The sequence below is a fragment of the Gracilinanus agilis genome, chromosome 6 (genome assembly GCF_016433145.1).
Source record: "Gracilinanus agilis isolate LMUSP501 chromosome 6, AgileGrace, whole genome shotgun sequence".
In the NCBI taxonomy this organism is placed as follows: domain Eukaryota; kingdom Metazoa; phylum Chordata; class Mammalia; order Didelphimorphia; family Didelphidae; genus Gracilinanus; species Gracilinanus agilis.
This window is the reverse complement of record NC_058135.1, coordinates 76779603-76796103: the sequence shown is the minus strand read 5'-3', so window position 1 is coordinate 76796103 and position 16501 is coordinate 76779603. Positions and strand designations below refer to the sequence as shown.

Below are 16501 nucleotides of genomic sequence, written 5' to 3'. Positions count from 1 at the left end.
TCATGATGGTAATATATTAAATGATAAATAATTTGAAAATGTCTACATAAAAATTTATGCTCGTATCTGTTCCCCACAAATTTGTAGGGAAAGCTGAAGAAAGCATTTATTGTGAATTCGCGGTTAGCTTTGCCATCTACTTCAGTTAGAAGATTTTTCAATAATGGCCGAAGAACTTATCCTTTATGTGCTAAAAGTTAGGTAGAACATTTTAAAGATTTTTCAAGATGGCTTTAAACCTGCAAAGTCTGAAAAACAAAAGGCTTAAATTTTGGAAATTTCACAATAATAGAGTGATGATTGGTCTTGAGAAAGAAACAGCGAAGAAGATATCTATCCATAATTTATTCAATATGGATTTTGTGTGATTTGTGTTCTCAAATTATATTCTTTGAAGAGAGTTTTATACACATTGTATTTGATCCTTGTATTGAACCTGATCATTATGTTCTGTTTTCCTTCCTCTCTCCATAAGCTACTAAATATTTCTTTAAGATTGTGAACTTGACTTTGAGTTTTTCATACCTTACAATATGATTAGTAAAAATGATAATTTTTAAAAAGTAAGCATCCTTTTGTCTCCGCACAAACCTTGGTCCATCATGGTGGGGCAGTGACACTGGATTCTCAAATGTTATGAAAATAAAATTTATCAGTGGGGACAACTTGCTGGTGATGAACCTCTGTTGTACATGACTATGGCTGTTCTGCAGAGAGAAGAGCATGTGGCTTACTTGAAGCTTTTCTGGCTTGGTGGAACTTCTTAGACCTTGAATTCACCAGGAAAAAGTCCTACGAAGCTGAATTGACATCTAGAATGCTTACAATGATAGGCTAAGTGCTCATCTCCAAAGATTAATTTACCACAGAGAGGTTAATGACCACCTTATTGACTGCAGAGGATTAATTCTTTGACAATGGTGACTTATGAAACATATTTCACCGAAATATAGAGTGATGGCAGTTCTTGGGGTGGGCAAAGAAAGGCTTCAATATTTTATTTCTATCTATAATTTACACGTAAATTCTATGTGATTTTAACTTAAAAGTAAAATGTCAATGCCTTTGGATAAAATGAAGGACATAATTATAGTTCTGATTACTTATAATATTCCTTTGTGAAATATTTTTTTGGTTCAGCACTTAAATCCTTTATTGTTTACTGCCTCTTCTTTGACTGTTATTCTTTTACCTCTCCATTGTGTGATTTGTAAGATGGTTAAAATCTGACTTTTTGGTATATACTTGCAATATAGTTCTTTCTAGTACCTAATCAGAAAATAACTCCCTTCTCTAAAAAATTGCAACTCTTTATCTCTTTCTTTAACATCTATCTTATTATTTATTATTTACTTATATAAAAATTTATCTCTTCCTCTATTCCCCCACTGAACAATAACAAAGAAAAAAAACTCCAAATAAACATTTATGCCTAGTCCAGTAAAATAAATTTCCATATTCATATATCCCAGAAGTGCCTTTTTCTGCATTTAAATCCCTCACTCCTTTGACAGAAGGTAGGTTTCATATTTTGTTTTTAGCCCTAATTTTGATTTGTTGCTTGGTTGTTGTTTGGTAATTGTTTGCAATAATTATCCTTAAAAAAAGCCATTGTCATCATTACAATTTTTTTTATCTTATCTGGACTTCTGAATCTATTAATATGGAAACACTCCCCTAATGCAAATCAGCAGCACATCTTTAAATTAGGGCACTAAGTAAGTGGCTTACCTGTGGTCAGCCAGCCAGGACCCAGCATTTCAGAATCAAGATATTCCTGAACCCAGATTTTCCTAACCCCAAAGACACATGCCTTTTTCTGAACTACTTCTCCTTAAAAAAACAAAAAACAAAAACAAAAAAAAAACTATTGGGATTTTCACAGAGAGAATGGCTAGGATTCATTTATTAAAGCCCTGTACCACTTAACTTTAACATTCTTCTTTCCTATTCTTAGCCTATGATAAATGGAAATGTAATCCTGCAAATTCTTTGAGATCTTTTATTGATCAAAGAGTGTGTGAACAAATGGAGATTAGCTTAATATCATTCAATTTCTTTTTACTTGTCATCATTCCAGGATTTGAATTCCTGTATCTGGAGGGAAGGATGGTAATATATTAATCCAGCTACCACCTAGACCCCCCCCTACAACCTTAAGTCATTTGTCCAGCTCAGCTGTTCATTCAGCTGTCCCTCTCTTTGAATTCACAGTAGAGAAGCCATCACTTGGCAAAACTGTAGTTGGTAAAGGCTGTAGCACTTCCAATTTTATTTATATGGTAGCTTAATGGAAGAAAGCTAATCAATGAACACAAAATTCATGATGGATTAAATTAGTTTATCTAATTATTCATGTGACATGTACAACTAGCAGACCTTAAAACACCTGAAAAAATGCAGCCTTCCCTCTAACATACCAGCACTACTACTGTTGATGATGAGGATGGAAACCAAGACTACAATTATGATTACAGGGATTCACATAGTACTTTCAAGTCTGAAAACACTTTGCTATAAAAAAAACCCTCTGAGATCAGTACTAGAGACATTATTATCTCAGTGTTACAGATGAATAATTGAGATGCAGAGAAGTTAAAACTATTTCTTTATGATTGCTATTTCTTTTAAACATAACCTACTATTTCTCTCCCTCCTCATTTTGATTATTGTTTTCTTCTCAAAATAGGCATATTTGATGGTACCTTCATATTATTTGTTCACTTGTAGCATCAATTTTCTACCTTCAGCATTATATTTTCTTTCATTAATAGAACTAACCTGGGTTTGGTTTTACGATTTCATACTGTTAAGCAATGTCTATTGGATACTATTTAGAAGGTTTTATGAGTATTCCCAAATCTACATGTATACACACACATTAGATGCATGTAGATTTGGGAATATATATATATATATGTATATATATATATATATAATTTCTCTTTTAAGTTACAGTATTGGGTCAAAGGTTACTTGGTAGATATTATCCCTGGATGCTCCATTGGTACCTTCAACTTTACATGTGCAAAATGGAACTCATCTTTTCTCTCCCCAAACTTACTACTCCATCAATCACTAAATAACAACAACTAGTATTTATATAGCATTAATGTTTGCAAGAAAATATCTCATTTTTTCTCACAACAACCCTGTGAGATAGGTGCTTTCACTGTCACTCTTTTATAATGAGAAAACTACATCAGTCAGAAGTTAATTCACTTCCCAGGATCATACAGCTAGTAAACATCTGAGTCAGGATTTGAACTCGGGCTTTTCTGCCTCCAAGTACAATGCTCTATCGATTGTGCCCCCTAGCTGCCATTATCGTCGTTGTTGTCACCACTACTACTACTCCTTCTGGAAAAGTTAATAATATCCAGTCATCCATATTTGTAACCTCAGAATCATCCATGGCTCTCTCTTCCCACTCACCCTCCATATTTCTTCAGCGATCAAATCATTAAATCTTATCATTTCTACTTTCTCACATTTCTCCCCTTCTCTCCACTCATTCAGCCAGTCCTTATTTTAGTTTAGGCCCTCTTAGCCTCTGGTGAGAATGATTACATTAGAGTCCTAACTGGTTTCTCTGCTTTCAGTCTCTTCCCTCTTCAATTTGTCCTCCATAGAGCTGACAAATTCATAGTTTTAAGACCCTCCTCTCTCCTCACTCAAAAAAATTTTCAGTGGCTCACTACTGCCTTGGAGATCTAATACAAAATCTTTATATTGACTATAAGAGCCCTCTACAACCTGGCTCCCAACTACATTTCCAAATTTATTTTTTATTACTGCTCTTTGTGCACACTCTGTTCCACTATCATTGACTTACTATCTCTTCCTCAAATTCTGCAGAAATATATATTGCATCATTTGTAGTCACAGCTCCGGTAAAGCTACAAATGAAGATGGTTCCTTAAGTCTCTTCAATCCTTGAATCCCACAGTCCTTTGATTAAAGAGGGCACTACAAAGATAATGCCTGCTTACCTAAAGAAATCTCACATTCTATCAGGACTCTAGGAAATGGTATCAAAAGCAAAGCTGTAGGTAGAGTCATGAGACAACATGTGGAATCTCATTTGATTATCTATATCTGAGGTTACAGCTGGAATTTAGCTAGGTAGAGGTTAGAGCATGTGAAATGGGGAAAAGTGCTTTGCAAGGTTTCAAGTTCTCTCTATATATGCTAGTCATTGTTATTAATATCCACCTCTTGCTTAAGGCAAATCGTGATGTATCCATATCATTAACACTTAAAAAATAGAGCCAAGACTGTTTCATTTTGGTCCTTGTGTAACCTCAGCATATAGAACACTCTCTACCTCAAACATTCTTACTTGAATGAATGAATAAATGAATGGTTTGGACTAGCTCTTGAAAATTAGGAAGATTTTAATGGCTTTTTTATTATTATGAATCAAAAAGCTTTTTTAAGCATTTACTACATGCTGGACATGGTGTCAGTTGCTAGAGATTTTGTTGTCATTCCATCATTTCAGTTATATCTGATTCTTTGTGATGCCATTTGGGGTTTTCTTGGCAAAGATACTGAAATGGTTTGGCATTTCCTTCTCAATTTCCTTCCTTTCACTTGGCAGATGAGGAAGCTGAGGGAGATAGGATTGAGTGATTTGCTGAGAGTAACACAGCTAATAAATATCTGAGGCTAGGTTTGAACTCAAGAAGATGATTCTTCCTGATTCCAGACCCAGTATTCTATCTACAACGAGCTACTAAATGCTGGAGACATAAAGGCAATAATGAAACTGTTCCTGTCCTTAGGGAACCTAAATTCTTTTGGTGGAAATAGTACATATACATTTAAGTAAATTTAAGATAATTTTGAGGAGCAAATGTATAAGGCATTATGGGGAGGGTGACAATTGGGAAAGGTGACATATAAGAGGAGACGAGATTTGAGGGAAGCTAGGAATTCTAAGAAACAGAGCTGAGGAAAGAATATTGTTCAGGGGATAAGGGGGAGAGCCTATTGAGAAGCACAGAGAGGGGGAAATGCAATGGTGCAGCGAGTAGAGCACTGGGCTTAGTGTCAGGTAGACACAACTCCACTCACGAGTTGTATCACCCTAAGTAAGACACTTAGTTTCCACAAATTGAAAATGATAATGGCACCTACCTCATGGGATTGTTGTGAGGCTCAAATGAGATAATAATTGTAAAGCCCTTAGCACAGTGCCTAGCACATAGTAGGGCTTTCTCTTTCCTATTGTTTGTAAGAAAATCAAGTAACCCTGGTTGATTTGACCATAGAGTGCAGAAAAGGGAATCATGACTGCAGTTAGATTGTGAATGATTTTTCTTTTTAAATCCTTACCTTTGGTTTTGGAATCAACACTAAGTATTATTCCAAGGCAAAAGAGTGGTAAGGGCTCAGTAATGGGTGTTAAATGACTTAACCAAGGTCACACAACCAGAAAGTGTCTGAGGCCAGATTTGAATCCAGAACCTCCTATTTCTAGCCCTGACTGTCAATCCACTGAGCTATCTAGCTACCCATGAATGACTTTTAATACTAAACAGAGGATTTTGGATTTTATCCTAGAACCAAAATATGTATGTCTACAACTTCAATTGGTTTTAATTCTGCACTTCAGGGTCAAGTGAAACAACTCTAATTCATTTTTCATGTGACAACATTTCAAATATTTGAGGTTAAATGCTATTGCCTCTTTAAAGTCTCCTCTTCTCCATGCTAAACATCCTCAGGTCCTTCAACTGATTCTCAATTGGCAAGTTTCCTCTTCAAATCTTTTCATCATCCTGAAATTCCAAATGTGCATTAGCCACTAACATCCAATCAATTTAAAACATTCAAATTAATTAAATTAAGAACAATTTACCATGGTAGAAGTGGATGTAATGTCCTAAATCTCTCAAAGTAGGAATGCTTTGTTGAAAAAAGGTAGTTATCAGTGTTAATTTTCATTTGATGTGTAAAGGAGCCTTTGAAAAAATAGTCAGGTGTGGATTGCCTCATTTTTGAATGTGGGAAATTATATACGATTATTAAAGAATTATTCTCCAAGTCAGTTTTTAAAAAATGTGAGTTTCTGAACCTTAGCCTACTTAAACAAAAAAACAGCAATGTAACAAAGTACTGAGACAGTCAGATGAGGTGTGATAACAGGGTAGACATTATGGCGACACTATGGCACTATCTCTTAGTCTCAGGTGTGCCGGGTTGATGCTAAGTGCCTATGGGGAACAGTTCTGTAGTCTAAGCAGACCTTCTGGCAACTTATCAATGCAAAACATCTTTGTTTTTCTTTTTTGAAAGAGATGTCATAAGACATGATATCTCCAAGTGTAGAGAGCTAATAGAAATTCAAAAAGAAGGAAGGTTGAAAAGAAACTACAATGTTAAGGATTTTTTTATCATTTTTACAAAAATCAAAGTGTTACCATCTTCGTTTTCCTCCACAAGTCCCCCAGAAAGAGCAAAGCCAATCCATCTGTTTTTCTTAGTGAAGACTGACTTTCCCCCCTATTTATCATAGGGAAAAAAGTCAGCAAAACACATGGAAAAATAAAATGAAACTTCTTTCTCTCTCACTTAAAATTATCTAGTTGGTGCCTCTAAATGTTAAGAACTTGTTAAGAACTCTTCTATTTAGCTCTAAATTGCTAACTTGTCTTAAATATATAGCTTTGTAAGTTATATAAGACCCTAACATACATGTGTGGGTGTGTATGTGTATGCCCAAGCCCAAGAATTAATACATTAATATGAGAGAATGCTAGTATTACTTTGAATGTTAAAAAGGTACAAAAAACTAATTATGTGTTAGGGGAAAAAAGCCCTTCTTTCTCTAGGCACATAAGTAAGCTAGCTCCAGTTCTAAATATTTTATGGGACAAAATCCTTTGCCCTGATCAGTATGTCTTACTTTTGAACTTGTAACCTAGAAAATGATACACTCAGTTAAAAAAACAAAGGCATCTTATTTCATTTTTCAATTTTAAGATATTTTATTTTCCCAGTTACATGTAATAATAATTTTCAACATATGTTTTCCAGAATTATAAGATCCAAAATATCTCCTTCCCTTCCATTCCTTCCCCTCTTTTGGAGATGGTAAACAATTGGATCTGGGCCATACCTATATTATCATGAAAAACATACTTCCATATTGGTCATTGTTGTAAGAGCACACTCATACAGATTCAAAATGCCAAAATAAAACCATAAATACACTGATATGAAAGATTATGCTTTGATCCACATCTATCTGACTCCAATAGTTCTTTCTCTGGAGGCAGAAGTCCTTCAGAATTGTCCCAAATCATTGCATTGATGAGAGTAGCTGAGGTTTCACAGTTGATCATCATACAATATTGCTGTTACTTTGAATAATGTTCTCCAGGTTCTGGTCATTTTGCTTTGAGATCATCCTGCTTATCATTTCTTAATAGTATTCCATCACCAACATGTACCATATTTTATTTAGTCATTTCCCAATTGGTGGACATCCCCTCATCACCTCAAAAAACATTTCCAGTTCTTTGCCACCATAACAAGAGCTACTGTAAATATTTTAATGCAAATTGGTCCTGTCTCTTTTTTTAATATTACATCTTTGGGATATAGACCCAGAAGTGATATGGCAGGATCAGAGGGTATAAACAGTTTTGTAGCTCTTTGGGCATAGTTCTAAATTGCCCTTCAGAATGATTGGACCAGTTCACAACTCCATCAATAGTGCATTAATGTCATAATTTTGCAACTTCTCCTCCAACATTTATTACTTTCCTTTACTGTCATATCGGTCAATCTGATAGGTATGAAATGTTGCCTCAACTTTGTTTTAATTTTCATTCCTCTAATCAAGAGTGATTTAGAACATTTTTTCATGCAATTATTGATAGCTTTGATTTCTTTATCTGACAATCATTTGTTCCTATCTTTTGATTATTTGTCAGTTGGGGAATGGCTTGTATGCTTATAAATTTGACTTAGTTCTCTACAGATTTAAGAAATTAGACCTTTATCAGAGAAATTTGCTGTAAAATTTTTCCAGTTTGTTGTTTCCCTTCTAGTCTTGGTTACATTAGTTACGTTTAACAAAATCTTTTTAATTTAACAAAGGCATTTTAGTTTAAAAGAAATGCAAATAAAGTAATAATCATCCATTCCCTCTCTAAATCTTGATCTTTTCTCTCTTATAAATACAGTCACACGTAATACATGACAGGCACTGGGGATGTGAAGAAAATGTTGACAAAAATACAAAGTAATCTTTGTTATCAAAGATTCTATATTTTAATGTGGGGAGGAGTGCAAATAACTATGCAATGGGAAGAGTGGGTTTTGTAGGAATAATGTATGAGTGAATATATGGACATCTATCTACATCACACAAAGAGAGAACATGAGTACCAGTATACATGCTTGGAACAGCTATTCAAATTTCTGATACTATGAGGGCAATCAGCATCTCATATTAGTGTCATTGGGATGCTCTCTCCCTGACTTTTTCCTGAATAGGTATTGCTTTCTGCCCCATCAATGCCAGTTAGTTTCAGAGTATAAGGTATAAGAAGACTGGAAAGATTTGGGTTGGGGTGTGATCCCTGATGGATGGGAAATGTAACCAAAAGATCTAGCTAGAAAGCTTTATCATCCCATGTCAGTATCCTACAAAAATCCATTCTATGATTCACCATTTTGCCTATGCAAACATTCTTAGTACTAGCATGAATCAGGCAGTGTGCTAAGCACTGGGGATACTAAGAAAATGTGAAATGATCCCAACCATCATGGAACTTAAGTTATTATTGGTGATATGATATTTACATAACTAGCTATATGAAAGAAACATACAGAGTGGATGGAAGATAAAACTTTAGAAGGGAGAGAAATTGAACCGGGGGTGGAGGGGAATAGGAAAGATCTCTGGCAGCAAGATATGCTAGATGGACTAGAAATCACAGTGAAGACAAAGAATAGGTTTAAGACGAGTGAGAGAAATTTTCAGGTCTTTCAGATCAGGAAATTTCTCTACTTAAACATCTCCAGTGTTTCTCCATTTTTTTACCAAATAAGATATAAAATATCAACATTTTTCACAGTCTGGCTTTAATTTATCTTTTTAGACTTATCTCATATGTAATCCCCTTCCTTTACATGGCCATTAAATAGAACTACTGTTTGTCTTTCATTCTTTTCTTGCCTTCTTTCTTTTCCCTCCTTTTACTTCCTCAGCTTTAATGCCTTTGCTCACACCATCTTCTAATAAGTCAAAACATCAACAAACCTTTATACTTTACACTTAATACATGACTGACACTGGGGATATGAAGAAAATGTTGGCAAAAATACAAAGTAGTCTTTGTTATGAAAGGTTCTATATTTTAATGTGGGGAGGAGTGCAAATAACTATGCACATGCATAACATATACACACAGTAAATAGAAGATAATTTCAGAAGGAGGGCAGTAGGAGTTGGAAGGACATCTTCATAGAAGATGTTGATTCTTGGAGAAAGCCAGGGTCAGGAGGGAGCAGAAGTCAGGATGTAGAATATTTTCCCTCAACTGAACTCTGTATCACTCATCATTTCCTTCTGTTAATGATCATGGCCACTGTAAAGAAAATCTATCTAGACAAATTTTGCCCTGGGTCTTCCCTGATCTTCCTTCCTCTTCTAGTTGAAAGCAATGTCTTCCTCAGAGTTTCTAACAGTATTTTCCCTGGATCTCCTTTCCTTCATACTTATGACACTCTTTCGGTACTTCAAATGCTTGTATAACAGGATCTGTCATGATATCCTGAAAACCAAGCAAGCATAGTGTCTTGCTACTTGCAAAGTATTTAATAAATGTTTGTTGAAGTGAATGATGTAAAATATTTCGCAGGGCAGTAATCATTATTCAAATACTTAAATGTGTCAAATTTACCTTGCTTTGAGTTTTACTTGTTTACAAGGCTAAACTTTACAGAAATATCCTCTGTTTCCATGGTTTATCGCTCATGTAACATGGTCAGATATAGACCTTTCTGTTTATCATTTAGAACTCTTCATAGCTTTCTTCCTTCCTGTCTTTTTATTCTCTTCATATATTCTAAGGTCCATTCAGTTGGCCTGCTTTCTATTCCTCACGCACAGTATTCAACCTCTTCTTACTGTAGCTATCCCCTCACTGGAAAAAATCTAGAGGGAATTTGGACTTTAATAATTCATGTGTTCAATAAACCTTTATTAAGTGCCTACTGGATGTGCCTAGTATTAGACACCAGATATTTGGCCAAAGTTTTGATAAGGAACAGATCCTAGATTCAAGGATACTTATATCCTAAGCATCTACAATTTGACAAAACCTTCTTGACCTTTTTCATCTACCAGGATGGCTTCACCCCCCTGGCTGTGGCACTGCAACAGGGACACAACCAAGCTGTGGCCATCCTCCTGGAGAATGATACCAAGGGGAAAGTCCGCCTGCCTGCTCTGCATATTGCTGCTAGGAAAGACGATACCAAATCTGCAGCCCTCCTGCTCCAAAATGACCACAATGCTGATGTTCAATCCAAGGTAAAAAAAAAGCTCAGAACCTCTGCAAAAAGGGAGGTTCAGGTTTCCAGGCATCTTTTAGGAGATTCTATCTATTGGGTCCAATGATAATGGAAAATCAATTTCTGTCATAAAAAGAAAGTAGTTAGAGCAGAATTTTTGCAGTCTTTTCTAGAAAAATTGACTGTCAGATCTCAGAAACATTCAGCTTTTTGTAAATCTATTTGCTTATTTTGGTTACATTCAGGAAAGAGCAGGGCTAAGATTAGCTTTTTTTCTTATTGAATAAAAAGTTTGGATTGTTTAGTGCATGTGCTTAGTCTAGCCAAGCAATATACCTGATTACAATGAATAAAATGATTGTCTTCTTGATCTTTGTGTAACATCTTCCCTCTTTTTCCCAAACAACATTGCTTCAGATGATGGTGAATAGGACAACTGAGGTACAGTATTGTGAATATACAAGGATGCATATTGTTTTCATTCTTGTCCATTTCCAGTAAATGCTCACTAATTCATACTAATAATTGGAAGATCCATTATTAGGAAATTGATTTTTGAAAGTTTTAATATCATTGAGAAACTATGATACAGGAGAGGAGCTACACCCATAATTTTCTAGGGACAGAGAAACACTAGTTTCAAGTGAGGAACCTTCCATTACCAGTGAAAACTGATATCTTCTCTGTATCTCATAGCCTTACAGAGTAGGTAGCCAAGAATGCTAAAAAGTTAAATGACTTGCCTGGACACAAACACAAACACAATCTATATAGAGATAGAGGCAGGGAGCTATAAATACATAAACATATGCATGCTAATATTATCGTACTTGCACGTACCTATATACACATACCCTACATGTGCATATAACATGTAGGCATATATTATAAACATACACTTCATGCATGTACCTATACATATGTATGAGTTCACATGTACATGCATTACATGTACAATATACAGCATTCATGTGTACTTTTGTCACTGTTGTGTAGGAAATAGCACAAATTTAGTAAAACTTGTCCCCACTGGTACACTCTTTCTAAGAAGAGAGGTACGAGCACTGATCATTGTTATTGACAGTTTTTATGTGAGCAATAAAACCAAGTTAAATTTAAAAAACATGTTGAATCACACCTCTATGTTACCATTTTGTGGCCATTTCATCAAACTGAATTGTTTATCAATGGAAAATTTCGGCACATAATGAACTTGACCATTCATTCAACTTGATCATAATCATTCAGTTTTATATTCTCAAGTCCTAAAACACATCTAATGACTTAATCTGTTTTTCCATGTAGCAAACTAACACTTTGCAGTCACCAGGGATTGTTGGTCTGGAATGTTGATGATCAAATTTTTATTGTTCACTAGCTCATTTGGCCATGTCTGAACAAGACCCACTGACTCACACATTTTGTTTAAATATTTTTTTTTGTTTGCTGCCCATACTATGGAAATAAAAATGTAATGACTAATCCACATTTTTGAGCATAGAAGATCTATGAATGGTGCACCATTCAATCTAATTCAACAGTCTTTTGCTTCTTGGGCTAAGATTTGTGAACTTCAGAATACTCAAACATTTAGTAGTTAGTAAATACATTACATTTATAGAAATCAGTTTTATTTTCTAGCAGTTTTTCCATTGGTTTGTGTTACATTGAAAGTGGGAGTACAAGAAAAACACTTTATTTGGAATCAGATGCCTTGGGTTCAAATTTTATCATCGCTATTTACTACCACTGATCCTGGGCCAAATTATCTAAATCTATAAATCTATAAAAAGGAAGGGTCTGGACTATGTGATCTCTAAAGTCCCTTTAATATCTGAATCTTGTGATCCTCTGAATCCCAATAAAGTAGGCCAAAATGAAAGAAAAAGGTATTTTCCTCTAATTATCTTAAAAGGGCTATAAAAGAAGGAAATTGGTTTAAATAACATTTGTGGCTTTTTAATAATCGCTGATTATAGTCCTTTAAATTTTGAAATATTTAAAGGCCAATTTAACTCTGTTAATAAATAGTCACCAATTTGACTCATATGTGTGTATATTTGTATTCTCAAATATGTATACATATATTTTCATATATATGTGTTTATATTCATATATAACCATGAAAAAAAATTAAACATAGCCTATATGTAAGATGACACCTGTTTTGTGTGATTAGAAAGAGAATGGCAGTTCATATTCATGTGAAAAAAAACAGTTAAATAAAAGAGAAAGACCTCCATCTGGGCCCCAGGTTGGAGTTCATTCTGCTTTTCTTTCACATATATCTTACATGAGTTTCCTTGTTCTGTAAATATTGTATTTGTAAGTGCTTAATAAGGTGTCAGGTACATAGTAGCCTTTATACAAATGTTTGAGATTCTTCATCCCCTCTTCATGAATCCAAATCACATAGTCCTATAGATTTTCATTACAGATAATTTAGAAATGATTCAGCAGTATTCAGTGAATATTGAATCGAAATCAAGTGAATAATAAAACACATATTGGGCATATTTGTGTGATAATTAAGTATCTGGATGAAAATTGAAAAAAAATTCTGTCAATAAAGTATTCCCCAAACCGAAGCATTGAAAAGATTAAATGGCCTGATCTAAAGATTTGGGGGAGGGGCTGGGGTTAGGGGATGGATCTACAGTTTAATGATGGGCATTATAAGATTTGCAGATACCACTTCAGAGTGATTTTACCAGTCTCTACTGGTTCTTAGCATGCATCCTTGGTTTTATGGACTTCTCAATTACTTTGCAAATTATTTTCCAGGAGCAAAAAAGGATTCCCCAAAGTGTCCTAAGCTGATGTTTACAGACTGATTTAATCACTTATTCAAATCCAAATGTGGGCTTTATTCATATTCAAATAGGCCTCTTTTAAATTAGAACACTGAAATGATGTGTTGAAAATATGTATAGGAAAGAACTCTGGTAGAGGCTTAGATTTTGATGGAGATATTTTACCTGTTTATTTAAGTAAATAGAACCATAGGAAATAATATCTGAGCAGCTAAATTTGATTAGTGATCATCTGTAATATTTTTATATTGCAAGAGAAAGAATTAAGTGATAGTAATTTGATGGTATGATCTTGAATGAAACAATATTTCATGTTTTTCAGTTGTAGAAGTGGCATAGATTCTATTTTGAATATGGTCAAAAGACAAGATACAAAGAAAGCCACTCTTTCTTATCCTGCACAGGATCTTAAGATTATGTCTCTCCAAAAATTAGTTTGGCAGAATTCATTTTTTAAAGAATGGGTTCATCGAAAGAGAATTTTTATTACTTGTTTATTTAACCATCATGCTAAATAACTCATTTGGCTGAAGTTTCTCCTTGATTTGGCATTATGAAATAGGAGCCTAACTAGAGACAGTCTGTAGAGCTCTTCTTGGAAAGGGAGATGGGTCCATGATAAATGGAAGATCAGGAGAAAATGGAATATCCATCCTTCCTTCACAGAAATCATCGAAATTCCTTTATGAGAATTTAGTCAAAATGTCCTTTTTGTTCCAAATAGTTTGTTGAAAATTACCATTCAGGCTAAAATGGTAACATAGATTATTGAGTTTTCCATTTGCAGAAATTTCTTGTTATTTTCCATTCATTATTTTTATTCCTTCCACTCATTTGATGTTTTAGCTAACTATTGTTATCCCCCAAATATGCACTATTTACATCCCATCACTGGGGAAAATAAAATCTTTCTATTATCATTAAAACAAACAAACAAATAAATGAATGAATGAATGAATGAATGAATGGATAGCTAAATAAATAAATAAATAAAATGAAAATTAATGTTCCACAAGAATAGATTTAAAAATAACTAAGGATCCATTGGCATATTATGGGCTGCCAAATAATATAATAGACTTTTTTGTGCATTCTCTCATCTGAACTGTCACAAATATATTAGATAGATTGCAGCCAAAGGGTACTCTGACCAATGCTTGCTTTCATTCAATTACTATATTCTCCTTAGGATACTACATTCCTTTACTGACATCTATTCTGTTGGTTTTGTTGTATAGAGTGGTTTTACCCCATTGCACATAGCTGCACACTATGGAAACGTTAATGTGGCGACACTTCTTCTCAACCGAGGAGCCGCTGTGGACTTCACAGCTAGGGTATGGATTGGAATTCTTCTTTCTGGGTTGTGACTAATGGGGACATTAATAAAAACCAAGCAAACAGAATCTTGTGGGTTTATTCAAAGGTTATCATTTTTTCCCTCCTGCTAATTGGTGAGGCAATAATTCATAGTCCAGTTTAGTCTTTAGAGATTCATACTACTAACCTGATCCAAAGTAAGATAGCTCTAGAGTACAGGCCATGCACACAATTAATGTATGAAAAATGTGTTTTAAGGATGATAAACATTCCATCATCTCTTCCACATAAAGCAATTCATTTTAAGGAACCCTAGGGATCAGTCTCACATGTATCATTGAAATCCATACATAATACATACATAGTGTAGGCAGTAGATTTTATGTACACACATATATATTTGATAGATTTTTTCATTTTTGTCCTAATGGTCTAGAATATTTTCAATGATGAAAAGGGCTATTTGGACAAAACTGCAATTTCAGGATAAAAACTAATGAGAAAATAAGCTCATGTGAAGAGAAATGTAGGAAGAATGCTTTCACATTATTATAGATGGTAGCCAACAAAGTTCATCAATGCGATTGGTAGATATATTCTGCATGTAGACAGATTTTTTTTTCTCCTTTGAAGATCAATTTGTTTGGTTTATTTTCAAATTAAGTTTTATTTTGCTCCAAGTTATTTTGTGGAAAAATGTCTTTTTTAAAGGAACATATTTTCTATAGAAACTAACTTTTAAATGCATGTTTGTGTTTTAAACAAATAATCTTAGAAATTCCAGAACTAGTGAGGAAATAAGTACTATAAGAAAGAATATGGACCATCCTGAATATTATTACTTTTTATGTACAAGCATTCCCTAAAGAAGAGTATGGCCTAAGAGAATTCTATAAAGAGCATTACAAGTTCCTCTAACTTTTTTGTTTCATAGATACCTTTGGCGGTATAGAACATTCTTTGTTCTTTTTTCAAGATATTTTAAAATATTAAAATTTTAAAATTCATAAATCAAAATAGAATTATGAAGGAAACCACTTATATTGAAATAGAATTCATGTGTTCAGAAATCCAAGTGACTCAAATTTAGTTAGAATTTTTGTACACATGAATTCTTACAGTGCAAGAATATTCCCTTTTTCTCTAGACCAGCGGTTCCCAAACTTTTTTGGCCTACTGCCCCCTTTCCAGAAAAAATATTACTTAGCGCCCCCTGTCACATACTATCACCACTCCCTTACAGATATTCACTGCCCCCAAATGCACCTGTGGCCATCACTGCCTCCCCTGGATTGCTGCAGCACCCACCAGGGGGCGGTGGTGCCCACTTTGGGAATCACTGCTTTAGACATATATGGTATGTCATTTGTTTATCCCACCAATCTATCTCATTGGTAAATACTTGTTATTGAGTAGCTCCAATTCAGTGAGTCATTGGTTCCATTTCATTTCCCATGCCCTCTGACTATGGAGCTTGGTAGTTTGTGTACTTCTTGGTTTATTAACAAAACATATCAAAACAAGGTAGCCCTGAGGACTATTCTTTAGCAACGGTTATGTTCTCTTCCAAAGCTATCATTATTATGCCCTTGTCCAACCCAACATGCTCTTCTTTGGTCTTTCTTTGCATCACCCAGAATGGAATCACTCCTTTGCATGTGGCTTCCAAAAGGGGAAATACAAATATGGTGAAGCTCTTACTGGATCGTGGAGGTCAGATTGATGCCAAAACTAGGGTGAGTGTTAAAGCTTTCCTTCTTTTATCATTTCTTTGTGTCTTGGCACTCAACCATAAGAAATTTTTCATGGGAATGGAACTTTCTCGGATGCTG

At 34.5% G+C, this 16501-nt stretch overlaps 1 protein-coding gene across 2 annotated transcripts in view; it reads left to right on the top strand.

Moving 5' to 3' along the window:
• The window catches only part of ANK2 (ankyrin 2), a 308584-nt gene that overhangs the window by 116408 nt on the left and 175675 nt on the right, over positions 1-16501 (top strand). The window contains exons 6-9 of one of the 2 annotated variants that reach the window (XM_044681395.1): positions 10370-10555; positions 10954-10977; positions 14588-14686; positions 16307-16405. In XM_044681395.1, coding sequence (XP_044537330.1) covers positions 10370-10555; positions 10954-10977; positions 14588-14686; positions 16307-16405 — 408 coding nt within the window. The remainder of the gene's footprint in view (positions 1-10369; positions 10556-10953; positions 10978-14587; positions 14687-16306; positions 16406-16501) is intronic. The other variant, XM_044681396.1, reaches the window with a different exon arrangement.